The 27895-nt window shown below is 38.5% G+C and overlaps 1 protein-coding gene across 1 annotated transcript; it reads left to right on the forward strand.

Annotated features, from left to right (window-relative positions):
- On the forward strand, nucleotides 1-27597 carry LOC310949137 (DNA topoisomerase I, mitochondrial; the record flags this gene model as incomplete). The annotated part of the gene is made up of 19 exons (XM_083916470.1): nucleotides 1-116; nucleotides 1158-1212; nucleotides 1857-1903; nucleotides 4538-4654; nucleotides 4878-4962; nucleotides 5090-5241; nucleotides 5401-5516; nucleotides 7622-7743; nucleotides 14395-14517; nucleotides 14691-14878; nucleotides 15442-15586; nucleotides 16674-16817; nucleotides 17375-17560; nucleotides 20489-20557; nucleotides 24107-24221; nucleotides 24894-25021; nucleotides 25258-25358; nucleotides 27055-27204; nucleotides 27495-27597. The coding sequence occupies 19 exons, from the start codon at nucleotides 1-3 to the stop codon at nucleotides 27595-27597; spliced, it is 2262 nt and encodes a 753-aa protein (XP_083772596.1).
- Between the last annotated feature and the right edge of the window lie 298 nt (nucleotides 27598-27895).

Consider the following 27895-nt stretch of genomic DNA (forward strand, 5'->3'; position numbering starts at 1 on the left):
ATGGGAAAAGAGAAGGAAGCTAAAGTAGAAGGGAAGGCCAAGCACAAAGCAAGGAAGCTGAGAAGGCTGAGTGATTATGAAAGCGCTGGTGCCGGGGGAGACACAATCAAAAACAGGTGAGTAGTGGGTTTGTGTAAGAAAGTAAAGATTGATATCTAAATTATGCCTCTCAGAAAATAATTTATCTAACACTTAATCATTCTTCAATCAAGTGCCATTATCAAATAAGTTACCTGTATAGTTACCCTGCCATAGTTGTCAAGTTCACGTTATTATTTCACGTTGTTGAAATATGGAGAGATAAATGAATTTTGATATAAAACTAGGCTAATTCTTGGAGTGGTGATAAATCAGACGAAAGGCGGGCATTGAGTGAGTACGTGCATTCATTTCACTAAGTACAGTGGGCACTTCATCTTCATACGAATACATTAATTTACCTTGATGTCTGATGCGTTTATTACCATGCATGTGTGAGCAGACAAATGAATGTGGAATGATCTGTCATCGGCTTGTATAATTGATGAGAGCAGGACGATGTGGACAACTGTAAGCGCTACTGGCAGTAGAGTAGGCAGCTTGCTGTGACAGCTAGCTTCTTGTCATTTCAAGGCACGTTGGCAATTGCTGATTACGGTTCAACTTATCCTCATCAACTACAGGACTCATGGATCTCATTTTCCTGAGCATGAAATGTGCTCTTGATTTAAATATTGTACAGCTTTAGCCTGATGTTCAAATTTATTTTTATTACATAGCTGGGGAATAATTGCTGTCTAAATTAATGTTACATCCAGTCCTGAAGGGTGGTCAAACTTAAAAAGAAACATGTTCAGTTTTGTAGTGGAACCCACAGGGGAGACTGTTTGTCTCATTGTTGACATTTTATAGTCCTGTCTGATTGGAATGATACTAACCAGGCAAAGGCATGAATTGAACATCAGCCTAATATACTCTCACGTTAAGCTTACACTTCATAAAAGTGCAGCTCAAACTGTGTCTGGGGGTCTACTCACACCCATGTAGTAGTAAAGGAGGAAATTTGCTCTCTCCTTATTTCTCTAACTGCTCATGTGTTACAAATACTGCATCACTAACAAGCATTTTTGTTCCTTCTCATTTTCATTCATGTCCCAATCTGACAACTTGATGAGTAGTGCAAAATCAACCAAATCTCCAGAGAAAACTGATAATGGAATGTCTCATAAGAAGGTAAATCACAAATGTTCTTCTCTTCTCTTAATACTGCACAGGGCTAGATTTGGCTAAACTCAGAACAGATGTCCTATTTAGTCTGAGGCCAAGTTAGCATCTCAATGGAGATACGGTGTCATTTTGACCTGGTGATGGTCATGTGAGTCCATCCATAACTCGTGCCCTGTCTGGAATTAGCAGCAGGGTGAGGACTCTTGCCCCAGTTACCCACTGACCCCAGCGCAGATGATCATAGCTGCAGTATGTGCAACAGCTTGTCCTACTAGGTTATCTCCAGGCTATTTGATTACCACATTGGCAGAGAATATCTACATGCATATCAATACCCAGACCAGTGGAAGTTGTTATCTTAGTCTTATCTTAATTATTCCAGCCTCAAACTAATATCGTCAGATAAAGGACTTTGCGTAACATGTTTACATGTTTCAAGGTTCAAATTATGATGTGCAATAGATGTGGATAAATGTACGTGCAAGAAGGTATGACATGACCTCTTGCGGTTGTATGAAAGTTTAAAGACTTCATGCATATATTTGTTTACATAAGCATGGGCACAGTTACAGTGCATAGTGTCATAGGTCATCCGTGTACATGTTCTTGCATTTCAGTTGTGTTGAACTCAGTGCATGTCCTCCCCTCAGGTCAAGACACCCAAGACTGAAACCCTGGAATCAGCCAGTAGCCCACGGTAGGGATTAAGTAATTTTATCAGACTGTATTAAAGGCTGTGATAATAAACTGCCAAGCTACCATGGAGCCACAGTGACAGATTTTCCCCCTTCCTTCCTCCCTCCTCAGGTGATGGAAATTAATTCTTGTGTTTTCGATGTTCAAGGGCCTTGGATAGAAGCCATACACATTTTATACAATGTGTTAAGCTGTCTCTCAGAAAATTGATTTGACTCCACACTGAAGACAAATATCTGTGGCTGTCAGAAAAGTAATAAATGAGAATGCATGGTTTGAGTAGTTGGATGCTCAGCAGGGTGTTGCTGGGATGGCAGACTTTGGCCGAAGGCCTGCTGTGTCAAATCTGTCTCACAGCAGTGTTTCTACAGTTTCGCTAATGGATTGTTTCCCATATGTGGACTTAACCCAATCCAATATGACTAGACATATTTCGAAGGAGATGTCAGTTTGAAAAATGTTTTTTGCTAAATTCTGGCTTTTTAATGTTGCCTTTATGGGTGTTTCCTCAAGAAAGGCTTAGGTGGCAACTGTGCTAGTTGAGTAGCTTTCATTCAGGGGGGGAAGTTAAGGGCCTGCATCAGAGTTATGGAAGAAACATAAGGCTATTAGAACCACAGACCGTAAATGTCAATGGAGGCAGTGACCCACCCTCCTTTGTATAGCTTTTTATGGATTTTGCTCAGTGGTGCAGCATACCAAAAAAAAAAACATGACTATTTCTTTGCACACTTTTTTACCCATATCTCCATATTGAGCTGTTGGACTGAACGCCTTGGCAACGGCACACAATTAAGTTTGCAAATCAAACTAAAAATATAACAGGGAGAATGCTAGACAAACACATCTCCCATATGAGTATTTTGTAGTGGATATAAACAGTAGTTTGCCAAGGTTAAGAGCATTGATGTCTCAGCATGATTGTGATACATTGGGACACCAACAGGCAGTCAGTGGCGTTTCTACATTCAGATATCATTAATCCCTTTGTCTCTGATTGAGAGCTGACGCAGAAAGCTTTATGCAATGGAAACCTGTTGAAATCAATTTAGTGAGTGTAGCTGTATTTGGCCTATATCCTCATGTACATATTAGGCTTGGGTGATCAGTATTACGGTTAAACCAGGGTATTTAGAAAATTCCTGACAGTATGATTTTCCGTACTGTCAAAAAATACAGATGCTCCTCTTCTTTAACTTATCTTTGGACTTGCAAGGTCAGGGTTAGTTTAAAACAGTAGGTGGTATGTTGAGCCATTTTCAACCCATGAAATACTGATTTAATTTAATTTGTTGAGATGTCATTATTGGCATCAGCGATGATCTGTTTCATCACAGTACAGTCATATAACTTAGTTAATTTAGTTTTTTACTCAAAGTGTGCAATACTTCTTTAAAGAAACTCTGGCCCTTAAAGGTCAGATGACATGAAAAGTTGAATCAACAGTCACCTTTTGATTTCTAATCTTGAATATGTATAAATACCATCAATAATTTTGCACCTGTGCTTTTCCTTCTCTGACCTTTACATTGAAACTGTATTGAATTGTCTTATATATATTATATTATTGTCTTAATAATCTTATTTTAAGAAATAAAACTGCAGTGACATTTTCATCTATTGAAGGGTTAAGGTTAAAATGTGGAGGTAAAACAAAGGTCCTGTATAATCCTTGTTTTACATCTAAACTTGAAAATGTACAGTGTTTTCAGCAAAGAACAGATGGAGTCAGAGACGAAAGAAAGAAAGAGGGCTCATTACTCTCAATCAGAAGCCATTAGAGGTCACACCGTAGAAGTGCAGGGAGTGCATTAGGCTCAAACAATGTGTAGCAGGTAGTTGCTACTATAGTGGCTTGCAATTAAGATTCAGTAACCCAGTTTGATCATTACGTGCTACAGTGCTTCACATTTCCCCTTTTACTAACTGTTAAGTGTAAAGAAGGAGAGCACTGTCAATTATTAGCAGCAGTGACTCTAATTTGTTGATTTCTTAATTTGACATTACCCTATTCACCAATTCCACACTCTGCAGGGAAATCCAAGCTTGCAGTTGTAATAATTTTTTTAAATTCTAATTGCTGTTATTATGTCATTACCATTACTGTTTTGATAATGTTACTTAATTACCATAATTATGTGTGTTTCCTTGTGGACAGTGTGTTGTAATTGTGTCCTTTTTGTCTTTCTCTCTATTCTGCATGGCAGGGTAATTTTGTCCTAATTCCGTCGCCAGCGGTGTGGCAGACAGCAGTGTAAAAAAGCCACATTGCTTTTACTTTGCCTTGTTATTAGCCTGTGGAGTAGGGGCTAATTCAAAAGCAACAGCTCAAGTCAGAAGATAAAGAAGATAGACTATGAACTAAGAGACTGTTAAAGTATATGGTTAAAAATATCTTGAGTTTTCAATTTTAATATATAATGATATTTTTTAAGTCTGTTAATGTATTTTCTGACACAAATATCAAAGAAGGTCGTGTTAAGTTGCCTTTTCTTACATTTACTTTACATTTTGCCCACCAAATATGTACTCTGGCCACTAAATTTAGGGTGACCTGTGGGCCCAATAATTGTTAGTATCTATCCCTGCAGCTTTATATGGACAATTACTGTCCTCTCTTCTTTTTGTGGCTTAGTGAGAAGGTGAAACAGGAGCCAGAGGATGATGACTTTACGGAAAAGAAGAAAGGGTTGAAAAGGAAAATAATTAAAGATGATCCCATGGAAGGCCCTTCACACCCCACTGCTACTATGTAAGTCTGACCAGGTCTTTGCGTGTGGGTGGCCTGAAATGAAATCATTTTTTTGCATGTAGGCTTTCCCTAATTACAGTTAACCAAGTTTTCAGGCATCTGAAACAAGTGTTCATATTTGTGTTTGAATATTTAAATTTGGTAGTTTATGAACTTCCAGTCTTTATTTTTTCCCGTATTGTCTAAGCTATTTGTATTCTGTCTGTCTTCTGGGTAACTGCAGCTCAAAGAAGAAAAATAAGCAACATCGGCAGGAAGAAAAAAGTGACAGAGAAGCTCAGAAAAATAAGCCGAAGAGAGCAAAAAAGGTAAACCTCTGTTTTCCTGAGGTAATCTGTCTCTGTCAATAATACTCTTGCTATATGAAGTTTGCCGGAAATGCGGTTCACGATAACAGTGTTGAAAATGACATCTCACATGTTTTTCTCTGAGCAGACGGAAAAGAAAGAAGAAGGAGAGACTGTAAAGAAAGAGGAGGGAGAGCATCCAGTCTCCAAAAAACCTAAGAGGACAAAAGAGGATATTGAGGAGGCAAGACAGTCGAAGATCAAAATGAAGGAGGAGGAGGAGCAGAGTCGCTGGAGATGGTTTGGAAATGCAGCTCTTTTCATCTTGCATTGACCTGGCTGGACCCACCACAGACAGACAGACAGACAGACAGACAGATAGACTGCATGGAGAAACTATAGAAAAGCAGCACTCTCTCGCAATTGCATTCTCATTTTTTCATCATCTTGCTTTGTCAGGTGGGAGGAAGAGAGGTATGAAGATGGGGTGAAATGGAAGTCCCTGGAACATAATGGACCCTACTTTCCTCCTGAGTACCAGCCTCTGCCAGACAACGTGAACTTTTACTATAATGGTCAGTTCAGCATGGAAGTGGAATGTGTCAGAAAGGGGGATGGAAACGGGGTTGAAAGTAGAAGTCGATAGTCAATAGTGGATTTTTAAAGGCCGATATAATAACGAAAGCTTGGAGCAGGAAAAAGCTGATAGCCGATTAATCGCCAGATTATCCCTATATAAAATATAGCCAATATCTCTTAAAAGTTACATGAACTATTTAAGTTGTATTCTAGATTTTTAATTTAAAATGCAACAGCAGTTTTCTTAAGATAAAACCCATTCGTATAAAGTTAACTTTCCTAAGTGAGAACCAACTACTCATCATCAAAGATCCAGTTTTTCCACCTCCAATCCGAAACCTGGGCTGAGCGTATCGGCCGATACCAGATACCGAGCCGATACCACTATTGAATGAATGAACCGTATACCTTGCGATGGGAGTGAAGGCATCAGGCTTGACATTAACATTTAGCCTTTTTAGAAAACAGGTAACAAATTAGCACACATATAAATGTACTTAATATTATTTAGTGTACATTCACAGCAAAGGGAAATGAATAACACTTCCATGTAAAGTGCACTGCTAACAGATATTTAAAATCTAATCTAAAACCCTTACCGAAGTTGCAAACATAGAATTGAAGTGACTAGACCGCTGTAACGGTATTGCTGTGTATGATGTTAAGAAAAAAGAAATGATTGGATCAGAATGCTGGATCAGGCTCATTCATCCGATATCCGATCCAGCTAATTGGTCAATATTGGAGCCGATATCCGATCCTGGCATTGGATCGATGCATCTCAACACAGAAGCTTCCTCACCTGTATTTGGTGAAAATGCAAAAACACTATATAATTCAGCAGACGCAACTCCAGTAATGTGAAAGTGAAACCAGTTACCTGTCAATTATTAACAGAACATCCTGAAGTGTGATTTGAAGTTCTATGTGTGCTGTTCTTCTGGGGCCAGGTGTTGCTCATCTTGTTACATTGTTAAATGTCTCACTTAAAAACCATTAATGTTTGTGCATGCCCCTGTTGCAAGGAGGATCATAAAGTTTGCAATTCAATTTCATGAATGGATAGTTAGTGCTTGAATTATTTGGAATAGAGAGTGCCAAATTGCTAAGTAAATTAAAACAACAGGTGAATCATTTATTTTACTCCTGTCTGACTGTTTTGAGATTATAGAATATTGATAGTGTTGCATTATTTGGTCGAGAGATTACGTTTTTTTTATGTAGTGTAGAAATGCTTTCTGAAAAAAACAGTCTGAAGTCTTCATTGAAAATGTAATTGAAGTCTGTTTTGCATTTTTGGCCTGTTTGTAGAAGAGTATTAATCTCCCAGCAGGACAGTTAACCTTGCATGGAAGCAACGTCCAGCCAGTTTGAATTAAAAAAAAAGTGTTAAAATGTTGTACGCATTTAAAAATATGTACACAATTAAATTAAACTGTTGCATAAAAACTAGGTAAAATTGTGCTAAAATAATGTAGATTCGTAAATGTGTCATATTGTAAAAAGGGATATTACTGTGTCATTTTTTTAATTAAAGGGAGACGGAGCACAAAAATGGATTGTTTCAGGCAGAGGGTGAATACAGGTATATCCAGACACAGTATGAGTTTTTTCAACTTTTTGAACATTTTAGCATGTTAACGTGTTAGTGCTAGTAGAAACAAAATATAAGTAAAAACCTGAAAGAGTACATTATGTCAAGATTTTAAAAACCAGACATTGTGCACAGTTCCTCTAAATCCAAGTGTGCACTAAGTTGTGTGAAAAACAAAAGCTAGGGATGAAGGGCATACAAAAACGCAAGACGTGCACAATTATATCTTCAGGAAGCTGAAAGTGTATTGAATCAAACACTGATTTTGCTTTTTTATACAGTCAAGCCACACAGTGTCCTACAGGGAGTTGGTTTGATCTGTTCTTGCATGTACTTGCTGTGTCCTTGCCTCTTAGACGACCTATATAAATTAATGAATTAGTCTGACAAGTCTTCAGAGGAGCATGACCATTTTTGTAGGACGTAAGTTTGGACAGTGACGCCATAATGTTGTAATTTGTTGTTGAAGGAAATTAAAATGCTGGGCTTGTGTTTGTTTCTGTGTAGGTAAGGCGGTGAAGCTGAGCTTGGCAGCTGAGGAGGTGGCAGTATTCTTCGCCCAGATGTTGGACCATGAGTACACAACCAAGAAGGTCTTCCGGGACAACTATTATATGGATTGGAGGAAGGTAAAGCAAGAAAAATAGTCCTAGATCTTTCATATAGAATAAACTCTAGCTAACACCTTCAGCTCAGAGGTTTATTTGTAGTACTAAAAAATGAAGTGACATTTAAACGGAAACAACCTTTTGTAAAATTTCCAAAAAAGATATTCCTATGCTTTACAATGGTTTGTCAGATATCTGAATGTGAACCGTTATGGTTTTTGTCCAGCAGCATTTCCATGATGATACTTTTAAATACTTTCTAGGTACATGAGTGTCCTGTCTTTGTCAAATCTCATAGTGTCACATCCAGAGTACAGCATTAACTAAAGCATTGATTGTCTGTATTCCAGCTTTACGCTGTAAATTGTAGAGTATATGAATGTCAAGTGTGACTGTGGCTGGTACCTGTACACTGGTGTCTGTCAGAATGTCCTCTGTATAGAGAAGCCCAAAGGCATATCATGCAGAATTAATTTTGCGCTGCTTAGTGCTCAATGCACTTGAAAATGTGATTTGTGTGAAGGCATTGATATGCTAATCCATACAAGTAGCTCTCCTGCATGTGAACAAATCCAATTAAACTGTTTTATTACAGCCGGAAAAAACCTCTCCTCGCTCCACTGCCCTCCCAACGTCGTGTGTCAGTCATGCTTAGACATGCAGACTGACTGCGTGTCCACACTGTCAGTGTTTCTGTAGAGTGCGTGTTTGTGTGGGATGATCTGAGGTATATTTCTAACCTCCTTTGACCCTAGATGGCACAAACGGATTAGATCAGTACTGCCCTGAAACGCTTGGTAGATGAGTCATTCTCTTTATCCTTAATGGATGTCTGCAGGTTAGATGCCATTTTGTTTGTCATATGTTTAACCCGTATAAGTCTTTTTTACATTGTGTTTAAAATGATAACTATTAGGCCCACTGCCCTGTTTTTGATAGCACTGTATGCTATGAAACAGTGATGCATTCTGACTCACTCACTCACTCACTCGTGCATAATACACTTGACTTGTAACAGTCATTCATTCTCAACCATGTCATGTTACTCCAATTCACAAGTAATGTTCTTTTGTGTTTCAACTGGTATTTTGTTTATATTGACCTCCATTTCACCTATGAAGTATACAAGCCTGCCTTATTCCGTCCCCGCTTGGTGGTAGAGACAAACGCAGAGAAGAGTAGACGTTCTAACAAGTACTTTATTAAAACTTTTTTTGAGCACTGTCCAGATTGGGCAACTGACTGGCATCTAATCCCTGCTGCCATAGGTTTCTTGCCCATTCATTTACACCACTCATTTTGTCATGAGATTTTAGCATCAGAAACTTTAAACTTGATTGATCAGTGGTCACATACAGTTGTTAGTACTATGCAGTGAAATTTGACTTTTGCTTTTAACCCATCCTGAGGAGCATTGGGCCGTTGAAAAGCTTACAAGATGAACCATAAACCCTCCACTGAATGTCTCTTTATTGCTGCCCTGTTAGTGACCTTTTTGAAACTAAGCTTGTCTGATACTGCCTTTACTGAACTGTTGTGTCAAGACTGTTTAGCTGGCTTAGCAGTGTCTATACCCTGGCCTTTCATAATGATACCACTCAGCCTCCATAAATAAGTAATTAAAAAATAAGATGAAAGGTCGCTGATCTACTATGCTCTTCTGTGCTATGCTCTTCTATTTGGTTTTTCTCATGCATTGTGGTATAATACGCTATTTGACAGAGAAAGGTTTGTAATCTGTATTAATAGCTCCTAGTAAAATGAATAAAGCACCATTGTGTGCAGATTATTTTTCTCCCTTTCTTCAGCTCAAGATGACTAAGCACAGAAGTGTTTGAAAGTGCATACTTTCTGTGATCGATATTCTTTTTTAATTTTTATTTCAGACATGTCAAAAATAGTATAGTATACAAAATTGAATTAGTTTAACAAATAAGAGAGAAAAAAACAACGAAATAAACCCCTGTAACAACATGTATACAATTAATTCTGCCGAAAAGGAGTAGGAAGAAGTTTTCACTTATTTAATCTTACCCCTTTATAACAATTCGGTGATTGCTGTAATCTATCTTTTATCCACTATATGTACAATTTGTAAATCTAACTATACAATAATCAATATTATACATTTTATAAATAACATATAATATATATATAAAGTAACATAATATCATTTATAGGCCTACATATAAACATCCATAGAAGCACATCTACATATACATATGGATATATAACCGTAAATATACATATATAGCCCATATTTCTACACAAAGCGATTTTATTTATTTATTTATTTATTTTTAAAGCCCTTCCTCGTCCCTATACGTTCTGAAAATCATTCCTCTGTACCTTTTTTTTTTAAACTGGTCCATGTTTGGACGTTGCTTTAGCTCCGTGCGCATTCCATTCCACAGTTTCACACCAGCTACTGAAATACATAGATTTTTTTAAAGTTGTGTGAACTGCTGGCTTCTTAAAATTGAACTTTTCCCTTAAAATTATAACCCCTCTGTCAAAAAAAAGTGTTTGAGTATTATCTGTTAACAGTTTGTTTCTTGCTTTAAACATAATTTGTGCCGTTTGATAGTTAACCAGGTCATTGAACTTTAAAGTACGGGAATTTACAAACAGCAGGTTGGTGTGATCATAATAACCAGCTTTATTGATTGTTCTTATGGCTCGTTTTTGAAGTGTGACTAGTGGTAACAGTGAGCTTTAGTAAGTCGTCCCCCAGACCTTCACACAGTAATTTAAATAAGGTAAGATCATTGAACAGTAGAGAATATGCAAGGATTTCTGATCAAGTATATACTTTGCATTGTATAGGACTGAGATGCTACGTGACAGTTCAGATTTAATATGTTTTATTTGAGGTTTCCAGCAGAGCTTGTGGTCTATTGTCACACCCAGGAATTTATTTACATATACTCATATTAACACCTTCTATCATAACATTTACGTCATTATTTAAATTACAGTTTCCAAACAGCATGATTTTTGTTTTGCTTAAATTCAAGGATAATTTATTATTGTCAAACCGTCTTTTTAATTTGCTCATTTCAGAGGAAATCAACTCCATAAGCTGCTGCAAATCCTCTCCCGTACAAAAAAAACCTGCAAATAACACAAATTGTAGAATATTTGAGGTTTTACATATATAATTTATGTAGAGAATAAAAAGAATTGGCCCCAACACTGACCCCTGGGGGACACCACAAGCAATGTCCAAACAAGATGACGTGTATTCACCCATCTGCACAAACTGTTGCCTGTTATGTAGAAAGCTCCTCAGCCAGTTTAATACAATCCCCCTGATACCCTACCGTTCTAATTAATTAATCTGTTGTAATTTATTGTATCAAATGCTTTTTTTAAATCAACAAAAACACCAGCTGCATAATTCTTTCTCAGTTAGTAAGTTGTTTATTGATTTTTTTGAAGTCTGTCAGCAAAGAGTTTTTCTAAAATTTTTGAAAATTGAGGAAGCAGTGAAACAGGCCTGTAGTTTGTGAAGTGGTGTTTGTCTCAAGTTTTGTACAGCGGTATCACTTTGCAGTTTTCATTTTATTGGGAATCTACCAGTTTTCAATGATAAGTCACAGATGTGTATTAATGGTTTCACAATTCCCTAAATGACCTGTTTAACTATTCTTATGTCAATGTCATTATAGTCAGTAGAAGTTTTGTTTTTACATTTAAGAACAATCTCTATAATTTCACTCTCTTCCACAGATGTCAGAAACACTGATTTTGGATTCATGTCTATGAAATCATAATTCTTGTCTTCAGAGCTCATCGAAACCGGGATTTTCTCAGCCAGTATTGGTCAAACATTCACAAAATAATCATTGAATCCAGTAACTGCATCCTCCATATTATCAATAGTTATATCATTATTAATGGAGTCATGTGGATAATTAATTTGTCTAGCACCATTACCAATAATACTATTTAATATATCCCGTAGACCTTTAATATTGTTTTTAGTATTATCTAATAAATTACTGTAATATTCTCTCTTCTGTTTCTCATAATATTAGTTAGCGTATTTATATTTCTTATATTCATTTTCAGCATCTTTGGTTCTAAGTTTCATGAATTCTTTATATAGTGGTATTATTTCTTTTTGCAGGCATTTTGTAATCCCTTAGTTATATATGGACTATCTGAATATTTAAATTTAAATTTGATTTCCTTTTATTGGACAATGGTTATCTTACAACAATTTAAATGTCCCTAAGAACATTTCATAAGCCTTGTAAATGTTTTCTTCTTCATATAATAGTTCCCAATTTTGATTTGTTAATTCATTATTTAAAGCATGTATTGACTTTTCTGTCCATACTCTTCTGTACTTGAATGTACGCTCCTGTTTTTCCTTCTTGTAGTCATTATTGAAAACTATAAACACTGGCAGATGGTCACTGATGTCATTGATCATTAATCCACTTATTGTATTATTGTCTATAACGTTTGTAAATATGTTATCAATCAATGTGGCACAGTGAGACATAATCCTGCTGGGTCTGGTGATTGTTGGGTAGAGGCTTAGACTTTACATTGTATTGATAAAGTCTTCATTTGGTCTGTGGTTATTGGGATTAAGCAAATCTATATTAAAATCCCCATGGATGAACATGACCTTTTGATTAGACCTTGTAAACATTTCTTCCATCCAGTCCCTAAATATATCAATATTGGAACTTGGTACTCCATAATACAACTAACAATTACGTTACGATTTCAACAGCTAAACATTCCAATAAATTTCCGATTGCAATTGTCATTCCTTCTACCTTGCAATTAAGATTTTTGTCCACATACACAGCCATGCCTCCTCCAGTCTTGTTCTCTCTGTTCTTGTAGTTGAGTTCATAGCCACACCCTTTTCCGGGTTGATCAAAGTTTCTGATATTGCAATTATGTTAACTGGTTGTGCAAATTGACGTAAATATTCCTTAATGATGTGGAAATTTGCATACAGACATCTACTGTTAAAATTAATGATTGATAGCTTCTGATCTGCCTTAATGGTCTTATTGTACTGTTAATTTGTGTAATAGCCGCAGTCTTCATTAAAGTTATTTTCCGGGTCAATATTGTATTCCATGTCTTGCAAATTGTGCTCCGTGTATTCAGCTCCATTCAGCTTTATGAAGATTTTGCAGTTGGTGGTCCACGTGGATTGTATTTTATTTAGTTTCTTGATGAATCGTGCTTTCTTGGCAATATCTGCGTTTCGTTTTGTAAGGTGTTCGTTGATGTAGATGTCTGTCGCCTTCAGCTGCCTGCCTTGTTTCAGTAGTGTGATTTTGTGCTTGCGGTTCACAAACCTCATTATTACGGCTGGTTTGTGGGTGTTGCTTTTGCGAGGCAGAGGGTGACAAGCTTCAATGGTGTTGCAGTCAAAGTTGATTCCCTTTGACTGTAAGAATGCTGCCACTTGACGTTCCACAGCCTCAGTAAACTCACTGCGCTGCTCCTTGCAGCCCCGTAATAATCACGTCATTCTTTGCTCCAGATCGGCTACTTTTCTCTCCAAGAACATGATCTTCTTGTCCTTCTCCTCGTTCTCCAGCCTCAGCGCCTTCACCTCGACCACCAGGTCCAGGATAGATTGCTGCTGCCACCTGACAGCGGTAATCTCCCCCAAGAGAAAGTCCAAGTGACTCCTTAATATCCTCGACTTCCTCCATCGTTGGTTGTTTTTTTGGCGGCATGGTGACTCTGTCACTGCTGTACCTATGAAAACAAAAATGGAAGGAATCAAAGTAATTTGAGTTTTCAGTCTGCAACAGAAAATGTGTAGGGTTTCTGCTGTCCTGATGTTCCACCATGTGGAGCCAGGACCTTAAGAAGGTATGAAGGATGGAAGAGCAGCTCAGTCTTATCCAGGTTGACCTTCAGTTTTGTGTCGACATCCACAAAGAGATTCATGCTGCCACCTGGGTTTCAGAACGGGGAAATGACAGAATTAGTTGGGTGTCATCTGTATAAGCTGTGGAAGGAAAGGTTATGTGAGCTAATAACAGCAAAGTAACTTGCTGTACAGAGAGAAGATGGTGTGGCCCAGAACAGAACCGTGATGGACCCCAGTAGTTTGAGGCTATAAGGTTCAGGCACAGATCCTTTCCAAGTTACCCTGTTATTGCAATCTTTAAGGTAGGCCTGAGGGTGGAGAGGAGGATCTGATAGTTCTCTGAATCAAAGGCTGCTGAGAGTTCCAGCAGGTTGGAAATGGAGGAGAGAGAGGCTGCTCTAGTATTGTTGATCCTCTGTGACAGCAAGGTGGGCAGTCTCTGTTCAGTGTCATGCCTTGAGTCCAATCTGGTGAGGGTCTAGGAGGTGGTGGAGCTATGTAGAGAGTTTCAAGAGTGTGTTCCAGGATACTAAGTAATAATATTGACTGACAGTCCGTATAAGAGGCAGACAATTGATGGATGGATGATTATTGGTTTAGACTATAAAATATCAGAAAACAGTGAAAAATGACCATCACATAATTGACTGAAAATATTTATTGCTGATCAGAATTGATGCTAATAAATATTCTACTAATATTTTTATCACTAAAAGATATCCTTGTTTTTATGCAGATATGACTTACTAAAATTCCAGACTCAAGAAGGAATCACACTTGAGTGTCAAATGTGTGCATTTGTGTTTGTTCAGGAAATGACCCATGAGGAGAGGTCACTGATTAAAGATCTTGACAAATGTGACTTTGGAGAGATCCATGCCATGCATAAAGCAAAGGTGGAGGCCAGGAAAACCATGACCAAGGAGGAGAAATTGGTAAATTCAGGTTTTTTTTTCTTCTGTGCATGTGTATTCTTTCAATTGTTTCCATAACTTACAGTACTCTTCTTCCTGTCTGTGTCTTAAGGTCACCATGGATAATTTACATTCTGGATAATTCTTATAAATATTTAATACCATTTTTTGTTTTGGTTTGATTTCTGTCGTAGGTTTTAAAAGAGGCCAACCAGAAAATAGTGGATAAGTACGGCTTCTGCCTGCTGGACCACCACAAAGAGCGCATCGGCAACTTTAAGATTGAGCCTCCAGGGCTGTTCCGGGGTAGAGGCGAGCATCCCAAACAGGGCATGCTGAAGAAAAGGATCCAACCAGAGGATGTCATCATCAATTGCAGCATGTAAGAGTATGACTTAGGGCTCAAACTGTATGCAGAGTTTTGTGACAGTGTAGTGATGCATAAGTAAAGACTGATCTGACGGAAATCAGAACAGAATTTACTTGCTGGGAGACCTAAATGCCCAAAGTGTTTAAAAGCTGTGAATCGTGGGGAAATCATTTTAATATTTTACAATTTAACAATACATTTCCATGTTGCATGCAACAACACCGCTGCACAGGCAATGGTGGTACACTACTGCATATGGTGCAGTGTTTGGATTTTGACAAAATCAATGTCTTTTCTTTAGCTATCGTCAGAATATGGTATGGTAAAGCAGAACATCAGTTGAGAATTATAGTTTTGCATCACTCTCAGTAGCTTGGTGTGCTGGGGAAAAAAACTTTTGTACTTTAATTCATCTCATATAGCCTGGTATTACAACTGTAGTATCCATTTCTGGTGCTGGTGTCATACATTTATGTTTCGAAGGCTTGAGCCTTGATGCTGTAAATTGTACAGTAATCAAATGCTGTGAGTGCTTACACACACATTCTTTCTTGCTCTTTTGTTTTCATTGGCAGAGATGCCCAAATCCCTGCGCCGCCTGCTGGTCACCGCTGGAAAGAGGTTCGACATGACAACTCTGTGACATGGCTGGCCAGCTGGACTGAGAACATCCAGGGCAGCATTAAATACATCATGCTCAATGCCAACTCTAAACTCAAGGTCTGCTGCAAACGGAATTACTCCTACATATGCATAACCTGCACATGCGTCAGGATTAAAAGGACACTTAAATGTAGACAGTTTTATTGGCATAGTTCAGGCACAGTCTGTGTTTGCTTGTGTGGCTTTACATACTGTTACTCAGATTTAATTCAACACTTTAGGTTTTTAGATTGGGTTTTCATGCAATACATAACACTTACCCAACCTTCCTTGAAGCACTTGAATGCACCACCAGTCAAGTGTTGCCACAGCAACCTCCGCACAAAATGACACATGCTGTGTTATTCATCCCAATGGATTATGTATCTCAGGCAAGTTTTACGGGGCTTTAATGTTATTTTCCACCATACCCCACTGACAGGAACAGAGAACAATCACTGACTGAAGGACAGAAAAAAAACACATTCATCAATCAAAACTTTATAGCCTGCCTTGGAAAATAGTCAACATAATCATTGCCATTTCTTGTCTTATTACATTAGCGAAAAATACCATTGGCTGACAACACCAATGAAAATAAAGAAAAATAGATGTCAGGTTTCGATAAGGAAGAAAAATGTGCAAAGAAAAAACATATATATCTTGGACTGCTAAATCAATTTTGATATATTTTTTTAAAACTAAGCAATTCAAATAATTTGACGAGCTTGTCATTTTTAGTACTAGTTCTTTTAGGTCAGCTTGTTGTTTGCCAATTGCCAAATAATATTACCAGCCTGCATTTTGTTTAGCACACAAAAACTGAACACACTGTAATCTCAGGAGTGTAGACTTCTCCAAAACTATTTCAGAGATATAATATAGTCTGTTACCTTTGTACAGCAATTTATGCTCAATCTGAATGTTGATCCTCTACAAACAATGTATAATGTGTATTTTTACAAAAGTGTGAAGCAACTCTATTATTTAACTTGCAAATTAACTTTAAGGCTTTTCAAGGAAAATTATTTTATTTTGTCATTTGGTTTCTTTAGTTCTTTGTTCTCACTGTCTCCCTTTTCCCCCTTTTTTTTCCTGCTCTCGGGTGCATTCTCCTTGGCTGCACGCCTCTTGTTCCTGCTTTTCCTGCTTTCATTTTGTGAAGGGAGAGAAGGACTGGGAGAAATATGAGGTTGCCCGGAAACTGAAGTCATGCGTGGATAACATCCGTAACCAGTACAACCGTGATCTCAAATCTAAAGAGATGCGCACCAGACAAAGAGCAGTGGCCCTCTACTTCATAGACAAGGTCTGGTTCTAAACTGTTGGTCAAAGACAAACTGAAAGATGAACTGAGACTAAAACTGAAAGTAAAGATACAGCAATTAGGATACCAACTTTTACACCAGTGCTAGAAATAAACTGCTGTCAATTTCACTGATTCTACTTAGAGATAGGTTGGGTACCAAGAGCTATGTGAACATATTGGAAATCAATGTGATGTGTCTTGATTGCTCCTTTTGTCTTCTTACATGGCTGGATTGAAGGTCTTTTGCAACGAGATAAATAGATTATATATAGCCATTTTCTTCCAGCGACCCCAAACTAATTATCTTGGTCTGCATTAAGTGAAATGATAGATTGAGTATGTGATTGCTTTAGGCTCAAAGATTGTTTAAATTCTGATTCTGCTTTGTTGTGTTTACTATGCAGTTCTTTATTCATATCTCATGTCATGTGTATGTATGTAATATTCATCTGGTTGGCACATGTTTGCTCTGTAAATCAGGGATGGTGGTGAGGGGGCTGGGAGTGAATTTGTAGATTCAATGTGTTTTTATCTCTGTATCTTCTGACCCAAAAAAGCTGGCACTGAGAGCTGGTAATGAGAAGGAGGAGGGAGAAACGGCAGACACAGTTGGTTGCTGCTCACTACGCGTGGAGCACATCACCCTCCATGAGCAATTGGAAGGCAACGAGTGCGTGGTGGAATTCGACTTCCTGGGTAAAGACTCCATTCGCTACTACAACAAGGTCCCCGTCATCAGGAAGGTAATAGAACCAAAAGTGCACAAAAGCATGTTTTTTCATGGACCTAAAAATATTATTCTGGAAATGAGAGTTCATACAAGGCAACTCTGTGAATTCTCAGTAGAAGAAGACCTCAGAAAAGAAACTAACACAATAACTGTTCATTGCAGTACAAAACCAATAGATTTCCATTATTATAATCTAGGTTTTGCCCTTTGGGATTTGGCAGAAGTCCCTGCAGAGAAGGTCACTTGCATATATACCGACACACACAGAGCCTGAAGCAGAATGGGAACTGACTGAGAAATGTCCTTTAGGCAGGCACAGTTGTAGCTCGGAGTCCTGTGGCTGTGGTGGTTTAATGTGTCTGTCTGTTAGAACTGTTGATCTGCCCCTCTGCTCCAGCCTGCTTCTATTGGATCACATATTCATGTTGGTGAATTCTTAACCCACTAACTGAACTTGGAGTTGGTCTATGCATCATAATGTGGTTTGACTATTCTGGTCAAGCATATACTCCCTAAGCAGTACTTGGTGGTACTATAGGAATCGTCATTTATTTCCCTTGTATTAGAAGTTTGCTACTTGCAAGCTGTCATTTCATATCTTAGAATATATGCTATGCATGGTAATGCTTTCCTTTTATCCTTATTTTTTCCTTATTTTTTGCTTGTTGTAAAGCATTACACAGTTTTTAGGTTCTTCATTCATGGTCGGATAAAATAAGCAATGTTGCGGCAAAGTTTTGGCTTGATAAGCATTGTGTTTATTTTTGGCATTTCATAAAATGAATGATCAAAAGAATTAGCAGCAGAGTAATGGATGATATTAATCATTATTTGTTTTACCTTCAAAGCGGTAACACACATTTTTATATAAAGGCTTAAAGTTCTGCATAACTAGGGGTGTGCTGCTTTGATTGACAGGATGCCGCTGTCACAGGAGACTGTAGACTTCACCCAGCCTGCCTCAGCTCCATCCACACACCCCCTGTTTGCCCTTTTTAGGATTAGCCAAGAGTTAAGTGATGTCAGGCACTGTCGGAGCCACCGGTAGCCATTCATACTGAACTTCATTTTTTTAGCTATTCAGAAACCTATTGGTGATGTCACAGAGACAACGTCCATATTCTGTACAGTCTATGGTCTCATCCCAACCCTGGTGATGTCACACTGACCTCAGGCCACAGAAGATATCATGAAACAGAGTGGTACTTCTCATGACGTGCAAGTTGGACTTTGTATTTTAAATGCGTAGAGTGCATCTTTAAGATCTGCTGTGCTGTTGCCATTCAGAGGTTGTTTTCACAGTGTAAAATTTTTGATAACAGGAAGCCTGTTGAACCTTACTTAGATTTTTCACAGTGCTTCTTTTCCATAGTTATGGTACAGCTTTAGGTACTTGCAGTTTATGACTAGTTCCTATGTTTAAATTCAGCCTTTCTGTTCGCATGCAAATTTGCAACCCCTCCTCTGGTCTCAGTCCATGCTATCATCTGTTCCAGAGATGGAAAAAGAAATGTAAGCACCTGACAGCTAAAATGTTTGGTTTCTTGGCAGAACGTATTATTATTCAAATTACAGATTCAAACGCAACACATTAGCTAAAATTAATTAGACTCTTGCATATTTAAGCATCATCAATTCCCAGGGAAATCAATGAGATTGCTGCTAAATGTCACATGGAATCAAATGGAACAAGGTTGGAAAGAGGGAATTTCCATTTCTAACCTCTGAAGGGGTTTGAAATCATTTATTGGCTCATATATTTGGCTTATATGTACTCAATATGCAAGTTGATGCTTCTGCAACAAATTTGCATCCAGAGAACATAGGGCAAAACAAGGAATGAATACAAAAATGGCATTGAAGTGGAGCTACTCTATGCATATGGACTGTAATTAAATGTAAAGAAAAAGCCGTCATTGTTTCTCAGGAGGAACAGGGAGTAGCCATAATGGGTAGTAATAAGCCATTCATATGAACGTGTGCCTTTACGAACCATTGATGCTCACACAATTAGTCCGCAGTGTATCTGCCTGTTGTTTTAAAACAAGTCCCTACTTGTTACTCAGTTTAGGGCTATTTGATAAAGTCATTTAGCATTCTAACTGTACAGTATGTCAGAACATGTGCACAAAGGTATTGTATTGGGTACATTCAGCCTGTTGAATATTATTATTTAATTCACACCCACAGACACACACACACACACACACACACACACACACACACACACACACACACACACACACACACACACACACACACACACACACACACACACACACACACACACACACACACACACACACACACACACACACACACACACACACACACACAGCCCCACACCCACCCACCCGGCCACACACGCACATCACTCAACCAATTAGTTGAGCTCACTTTGGTGTCACTGCTTCTCTGAGATGTTTAGACAGATAACTGATTTACATTGTCATCGCAAAAGAACTTGCACTTTACTTTTTACGTTTTAATTTTTTTTTGCCACAGGGATCAACATTGCAACGCAGATCAGCTAAGGAATATGCCAGTGTGTTTTATAAAGCAACACATCTGTTGCTATTAATTGGTGTCTTGCATAAACATGTTTATTTCGGGAACGGTGCATCTGTTGAAGCCACAGAGGAAGTGGAAATGTAAGATGTAATTGTGGCTATTTTCCCCCTCTGGCTTTGCTCTGAGATGGACAAATGAAGACACACTCACACACCACTGTCCTTGTGTCTAATGTTTATTAAAATATAAGTGTGATTTATGGTGTTTTAGATCTGACTTATTGATTTGAATGCATTTAAAAAATATCCAAATTACCCCAGTTGAGCCGGTAATGTTGGCAGTTGATGAATGGTAACTGATTGGCTGGTTTGCTGTGCCCCAGTTCTTACAATATGAATACATGATCAAATTTGTTTGTGCATCTTTTCAGGTTTTTAAGAACCTTAAACTCTTCCTGGAGAACAAGCAACCTGGAGATGACCTTTTTGACCGCCTTAATGTGAGTGTTTGTAGAACCATTAACGGCTAACATGTTTTCGATGATTCTAGCCGCCCCTGATGTTTGGTTTTGACCCTTTTATGAAACATTGCCACTACATTTAGTTGTGAAATTAAAGTTTTTTTTTTTTTTTTTTAATTTGCAAAAACTGCTCTCAAGTGCTTTGAATATTTTCTAACTTTTTACTTTAAAAGCGTATCTGAGTTTTGGGGGTTGTGTATTAAGTGTGATAACAGGGGGACTGAGGTTTGTAGTATTTGAAGAGAAAGGCAGAAAAAAAGATTGTGAAAGCAAAATCAAAAATTTTCTTAATGTTTTCTGGGGACAAAAGGCTGCAGTAAAGGAAAAGCAGGGACTGAATTGTTAGGTGTAAGAGGTGAGATTGAATGAGGATGAGCCATTGGTGTCGTGAGATGAGAGGGGCAATGTGAGGAGAAGGGGAAGAATATTGGAAGCGGGGAGACTGAAAGCAGAAAAGGAGTTTCAAAAGAGGTAGGGAATGGACTCTGGCTGATAAAAATGAAACTGCGTGAGTGGAAATTGAGTGAACATCATGGGCAGATGAATTTCCACACACAAATCTGCCGTCTTCTGAACCTCTTCCTCTAGCTGCAGGCAGCCAGACCACACAGCATGGAGCAGTTGTACACATGGTTAGTCCACCACAGGGAGACGTAGGGTCTTCTCAGGATGCAGTCAGTCTTTATAAAAGAACATCAACGGAATTATTTGTCTGAGATTGTACCTCAGGCAACAGATTTTCATGTTGAGGAAACTTATTTAGAATCCCTCAATATACTGCTTTATACTGGAAACCAGGCAACTTCTAAAGCATCTCACAGCCTGGCTACCTTAGGTTAAGTGCTGTGATTACTGAGAAATACCTTGTCTTGTGATACACTGAAGAGAGACAGGGTAGTAGGCCGGAATGTATGCCACAGATGAATGGTCACTTTGGACGAGAGGGGTTTTATAAAGGAGAAAGAGATGCAGATAAGAAAGCACAAGAGGGTTTGAGAGCCAGTCACATGTTGGTATATAAAGATTGACCCGTAGGTAAAGGAAAATGCAAGACAGGATAGGAGTGAGAGATTGAGATGAGGAGATGGAGCAATTGAAGGAAGGTGTGCAGTGCCTCTGCTCTCTGCCCTCTTGTGTGTCGAGAAATGTCAGGGTGTGTAGGAGGTGGAATGGTAATGGCTGCTGTGGGCAGGCCTGATTGGCACCCGCAAAGGCCAGGCCACAGAAAGAGCAGAGGGAGGAGGGTGTGGAGGAGTAGATGGAGTGGTAGGAATGTGACAGCTGGCCCAGGTGAGGGGAGGTTAGAAGGGAAGACAGTGTACAATGAACAAGTGATAACCAGGCAGCAGCTGTAAGGCTGAGATGAGGGAGAGAATGACGATCTGGAAAAAAGAGATGGTGGAAGACATTAAATATGAAAGTGGAAAATTGACTGAAAGGTAAATTAATTTAGCAACCTCTGTGGTGTTTGGAGCTAAATTAGCATGGCAGGAGAGCATGGTGTTGATTGCTCCCGTAGTGCTCACTTGGTAGCAGAAGGAAGATTTCAACATGGTAGACTCCCTGAACAAAAGGCTAGATCAAAAACTGTGGAACCACTTTGTTCCTCAGGGCGGTTCTATCGTTGTTTGTGTAAATATTTTTTCTCAAAACTGTCCCGCAGACTCTTTAGTGTTAAGATGTCAATATGCTCACTAGGGATGTCACAATAAGACATTTTGATATTATGATTATTGTCAGAGGAAATATCGCGTCTTTCACGATTATTAATCAGGGAGTTTCTGCTGGATGGTGCGAAAGGTGACCCATGCTCCAGTCCATGGGAACCTCCGCCATAGAGACAGAATTGCAGTTATATTGCTTTGCAGAAATAATGTACATCGGAGTCAGTGCACATTGCACTTGGGTTATTGTGGCCTTTGCTTGCAAATACCTGTAGGCAATCAGTGTTTCAAACATTACATTTTAATGTTTTATTCAATGAAAAAAAAGAAAACTGCAATTTCCCAGCTTGGGATCAATAAAGTATTTCTATTCTTTTCTATTTTTAATGAAAGACATTTCAAAGGGAGACAGCAAGAGTGCTCCTTAGTATTGGATTTGCAAAAATGCTTAGCCATGGTGATTTTACACACACACACACACACACACGCATACACACACATACGCATGCACACACATACGCACGCACACACACACAAAATGTTGAGGCCTGATCTCAGCTGAAAATGCAGATATTTGTTGGGTTTGTCTGGACGCCTCCTCTCCAGAGTCCACATCATTAGAGCTACAGTAAATGCACTGTTTCAGGTTAATCGTCACCTCAGAGGGATTTCTTTAAGAACATATTAAATCACTACCTGGCTTTGTAGTATAGTGCCTACAAGCTTCTTTATTTTATTTTGGCATTTTCCCTTCACTCTGTTGTATCCCTTCTGCCTTTCCATTCAGGGCACTGGTGCATAGCTATTGTAGATTGGCTAAAACAATATTTCTTATTTCTCCCTGGCATCAGTTACCATCACCACAAATTGTCTTGGAGTATGTTAATGAGAAAATCCAGTTCATAGCATCCTGTGTTTATAAATAGGAAATTAGTACTGCAGTCATTGCAAGTGGTAATAATGTCTTCAGAGATGACATGAATGACACACACAAACACACAGATTTGCACAGTACATTATGCTAAAGGAGTTGGGGATGTGAGAGCTATCATACTTGCCCCTCAGACTCGCATATACCTTCATTAGCATTTCAGGGCCAGAGTTAGGTAGCTCATTAGCAAGGCAGGCACGACAGCAATTGTGCGTGTAACCTGTGCGGCATCCAGCACATGCATGCATGCGTGCATCTTCCCTCACCATGTTTCATTTGCAGTGAAACATGCATTCACTCAAGTCTGTGGCCCCAGACTGCCGGGTCCTGACCCTGCTCTGAATAAAGCCAACCACATCATTATTGTAATTCTCATCAGAATTATTTCTGTAAACTCACCAGCAAGCTTATCTGGATGTTTTCCTTCTTTTTCACATCTGTGAGCTTTTATCCCTGTTTAGAAATACATTGAGTGCACGTGTTTGCATCTCATATCAGTATGTGAGCAGGGAGCATATGTGCTTGCTTTGCCTTCGCACCAGTGTGTGCACTTACAGTGTTAACTGTTTCATCTCGTTGCTGTTCTGTTGAAGCTGCAGCCATTTGACAGGAGCTAATGTCTAACCACTGGCTATGGCAGCTCTAACATGTTGTTATACCTACTGAAATGTCAGAGGGGAAATAGCACTGTGATCTTTTTAATCTCTCTGCTCTAATGGCTGATGATGATAAAGCAGGCAGAGACGGTGTTTTTTTAGTTTATTTGTTATGATACAGATGCTTTAAACACTGCAGTGGTACAATGCCACAGTGCCACCTGGTGGTAGATTCGAGTCAGTCTAATGGTTTTGTGTGATTGTGTATTTGTTCTAAACCACACTGATGGGAATATTGCCATTTCTCTCCTCCACTCCTTCCCATTTGTCTTTGCAGACTAACAAGCTGAACAAGCACCTGGGTTCTCTAATGCCTGGTCTTACTGCGAAGGTCTTCAGGACATACAACGCTTCCATCACTTTACAGGAGCAGCTCAAAAAGCTCACAAACAGTGAGTCACATTCCCGTGTCTAACATTACATAAATATGTTTTAAAGCAGCATCTCATATTCCTACGCAGCAAGGCAGACATACATATCTTTAATACAATATTTAAAAAATAATTAAATTACCTGTAATCAGTAATCACTGTTTTATTACCTGACTGCTTCTGTCATGGAGTCCCATGATATAACTGATATTTTTTTTATTTTTAGCTTGCTTGATTCCAGATAACCAGCCTGATAGCAGTTCATTATCACTGTACCTAGTGCTGTGCGTCTCTACCTCATTCTTATCACGGTCCCATTGGCTGACTTGTGCCTGCCACCACTTTTCATTCAGAAATATAAGTGTCACACACTCTTATCATTTCTGGATTGCCACTGAGAGCTAATCTGCAGGATGCCTTGTGGTAAGCGTGTCTTATGTGGACCCCAGGAAGAATAAACAGAGCTTTTAGGAATCTGAACAAAGGAAAGGAAATAGCAGAAACTTGTAATTATTTTCGAGCGCCCGTGTTCAAGGTCGGTATTTGTAGTGCAGAATGGTGGGTGGGTGATAATAACATGATGGACACCAGCATGATTTTTCTCTTAAATTTCTGTTCATAATTCTGGACAGATGTGTTCTCAGTGTGATATTTCTGTTCAAATACAAATTACTGTTCTGTCACCCTCCAAAGAGTCCAGTAATGTGGCAGAGAAGCTACTGTCCTACAACAGAGCTAACAGAGCAGTTGCAATTCTGTGTAACCACCAGCGGGCGCCGCCAAAGACCTTTGATCAGTCTATGGCTAACCTTCAGGCCAAGGTAAGAACAGCTTGACTTGATTTATTGTACGCATCCATTCATCACATTAACATTTGCAGGGGATGGTCATATTTTTTCACGTTCTTGTGTCACTCACAGTTTATTTAAAGAAGGCCAGGGCAGATTTCAAGAGAGGACACAATCTCTGTAACCTTTCCAGCCCAGTCAGTGATATTTTGAAGCTAACAGTAATCTCTATATAAAAACATGCCTATGTCCTTGTGTTCTCTTCCCAGATTGATGCTCGAAAGGAAACTCTGGCCCTTGCAAAGACAGAGCTGAAACAGGCCAAGAAGGAGGCCAAGACCAAAGGCAGCTCAGACGCCAAGCTGCAGACGTAAGTGTCACAATAGTGCTAAACAAAAGCAAGGTGTTGAAAATTTGAAATGATTGACAACAAGTCGCTGGGTGATATGGCCAAAGTCTTCTAACCCTTTTATAGATAATGTCATAGCTCTATTTTTGTATTGAGTACTTCCTTATTTTATTGAGAACTTTTGAGCAGAATTAAATTAACATGTGAGGAACATAAAGGGCTGTCCACATGACGTAAATATTGATCAGCCCTACTGGGATACCTAAGGCAGACTTTATCTCAGTATTTCACAATATCATAGGTTATGATGATGTTAATCACATTTAACTCTGTGGTAATGTAACATTTTAATTTAACAATTTAATTTTAATCATCTGCATGTTATTGTCAAATTGAAACAATGTCATTCTTTTTTTAAACAAAATCTCGACAATTTACTAATATAAAGGTTTAAGTGCCTCCAAACAACAGAAATCACTGCTTCACTGTGAATGATGATCTTTAGGTTAAAGGTATAGGAAATGGGAGATCTTGACCATGCAGGGGGCTATGTTTTCAGTAAGCTATGGGCCCTGGGACTGGACACTTTTCCTAAGATACTTTTCTCAATATGTATGTACACTTGAAACAAGCATTCAGATTTTCAATCACAATTAGGGAAGGGTATTGTTAGGATTTTTCCAATACTCCAAATCAGTTTGGTTCTTCAGAAATACTCTTGTTGGTTAGTTTTCATTACTAAATAACTATGTTTTAAAAAATATATTATAAAAAAAATCAGCCCAGAATTAGAATTTATTTCTACTTTAGCCTAGCTATAACTTCATTTTTCTAGAACAGCAACCGTAAGGTTTACTACAGCAAATTCACTTTATAAACTCAATATCTCACTGGAAACAAATCTAAATAGTTAATAATATAAATAAATTGCAGACGTGAAGTTTAGCAAGATTGAAAATACTGACACGGGTCAGTATCAGTCCTTTCCTTCTGTCCTCTGTCCTGCTCCCTCTGCTGACATGAATCAAGTTTGACAATTGACCTGCATGTTAATTAGCCATGTGAAGGGACTGCCCTCCCAGCCAGTAGCTAAGTTTATAAGAATTTGCAACTTTTTAAGATATGTGGCAAACTAATAAAAACAACCGGACTACATAGAGACAGCTTTTGTTTCAGCTTGTTACAGTTCACTATCAGCTCCACCCTCTGCTCTGCTATCCATTCGCTGACTCTGCGTATATGTGTGAGGAGTATCGGGTTGCCAACACAGACAGCAGGGGAGACGCTGCAGCGTGAAAATAAATAAAACCAAAATGTTAAAAAGGACTGATAAAATAACCAGTAACGCATGATCTTAATTTGGCCTATTTGTAAATGGAACTGATTGGTGTGCCAGTCTGGCTTGAACGGTGGGCCAGAGCTGGGCTGCGTGCCGCAAGTTAAATAGGCCTGCCATAGAATGTTTAACTGTTTTACAAAATTGAATGTTTTGTTATAGATACATGTTATTTACAGGTATACATTTGCTACTTTTTCATATTTACACAAAACATCTTCTGGATTAGGCTATGTACTGACACAGGAACTCTTTTTTTTACTTGCCAAAAATGTGGAAAGAATTCCCATTAAAAGACCAAATCAGGAATCTTATTTCTACCATATCTACCAAAAGTGTCTGACTCTTTTGCACCTGCCTTTTGTATATGTTTTCTGTCAGGCTGGTGGAGCGGAAGAAGGCCGCAGTGAAACGCTGCGAGGAGCAGCTGCTTAAGATGGAGGTCCAGGCGACAGACAGAGAAGAAAACAAACAGATTGCCCTTGGTACCTCAAAGCTCAATTACCTGGACCCACGCATTAGTGTGGCTTGGTGAGTGAATACTAAATATAATGTAAATAGAGAAGGTTTTTTATAAACTCATTGAAATGACGAGTTAAAACTATTCTGTAGTACCATAACTTTACAGAAAAATAGAATGTATAGAATCCATAATGTGAAAATGTTTTTGTTCTTCAAACATTCAGTGTTTACATTCCCCATTGATACCTCTATGCTTGTTTTAAGAGAAAATATTTTGAGACCCTTTAAAAGACAACTTGTGGGTTTAACTGTAAATTGTTTTTCTGAGTATGCTCAACAATGGTTTTTCTTTCATTCAGGTGTAAGAACGTGGAGGTACTTGTAGAAAAAATCTACAATAAGAGCCAAAGGGACAAGTTCGCCTGGGCCATCGACATGACGGAGGCAGATTTCGAGTTCTAACTTCGAAATCCCCAGTTTCATAAGCTACTATGAAATGCAATTAAGGAACCATTCACTGTATAATAAATACACAACTTTAATATCACATTCATATTTTCATAGGTTACTAATGTTCTTTGTTTACTGTTCATTTCTGGTTGATGCCCTGGCAGTTGTTTTGTTTGTAAATTTTGTTTGCACTAATTTGAATAAAGGTTCCTACTATGCAGTGATGTGTCAAACTTTTGAGCAGAAATTGTTGCGAATACTGCAAATTTGTGACACCATGTCAAGTCAGTTCAAAATATCGTATTGACCA

This window comes from Echiichthys vipera (genome assembly GCF_963691815.1).
Source record: "Echiichthys vipera genome assembly, chromosome: 7".
Classification (NCBI taxonomy): domain Eukaryota; kingdom Metazoa; phylum Chordata; class Actinopteri; order Perciformes; family Trachinidae; genus Echiichthys; species Echiichthys vipera.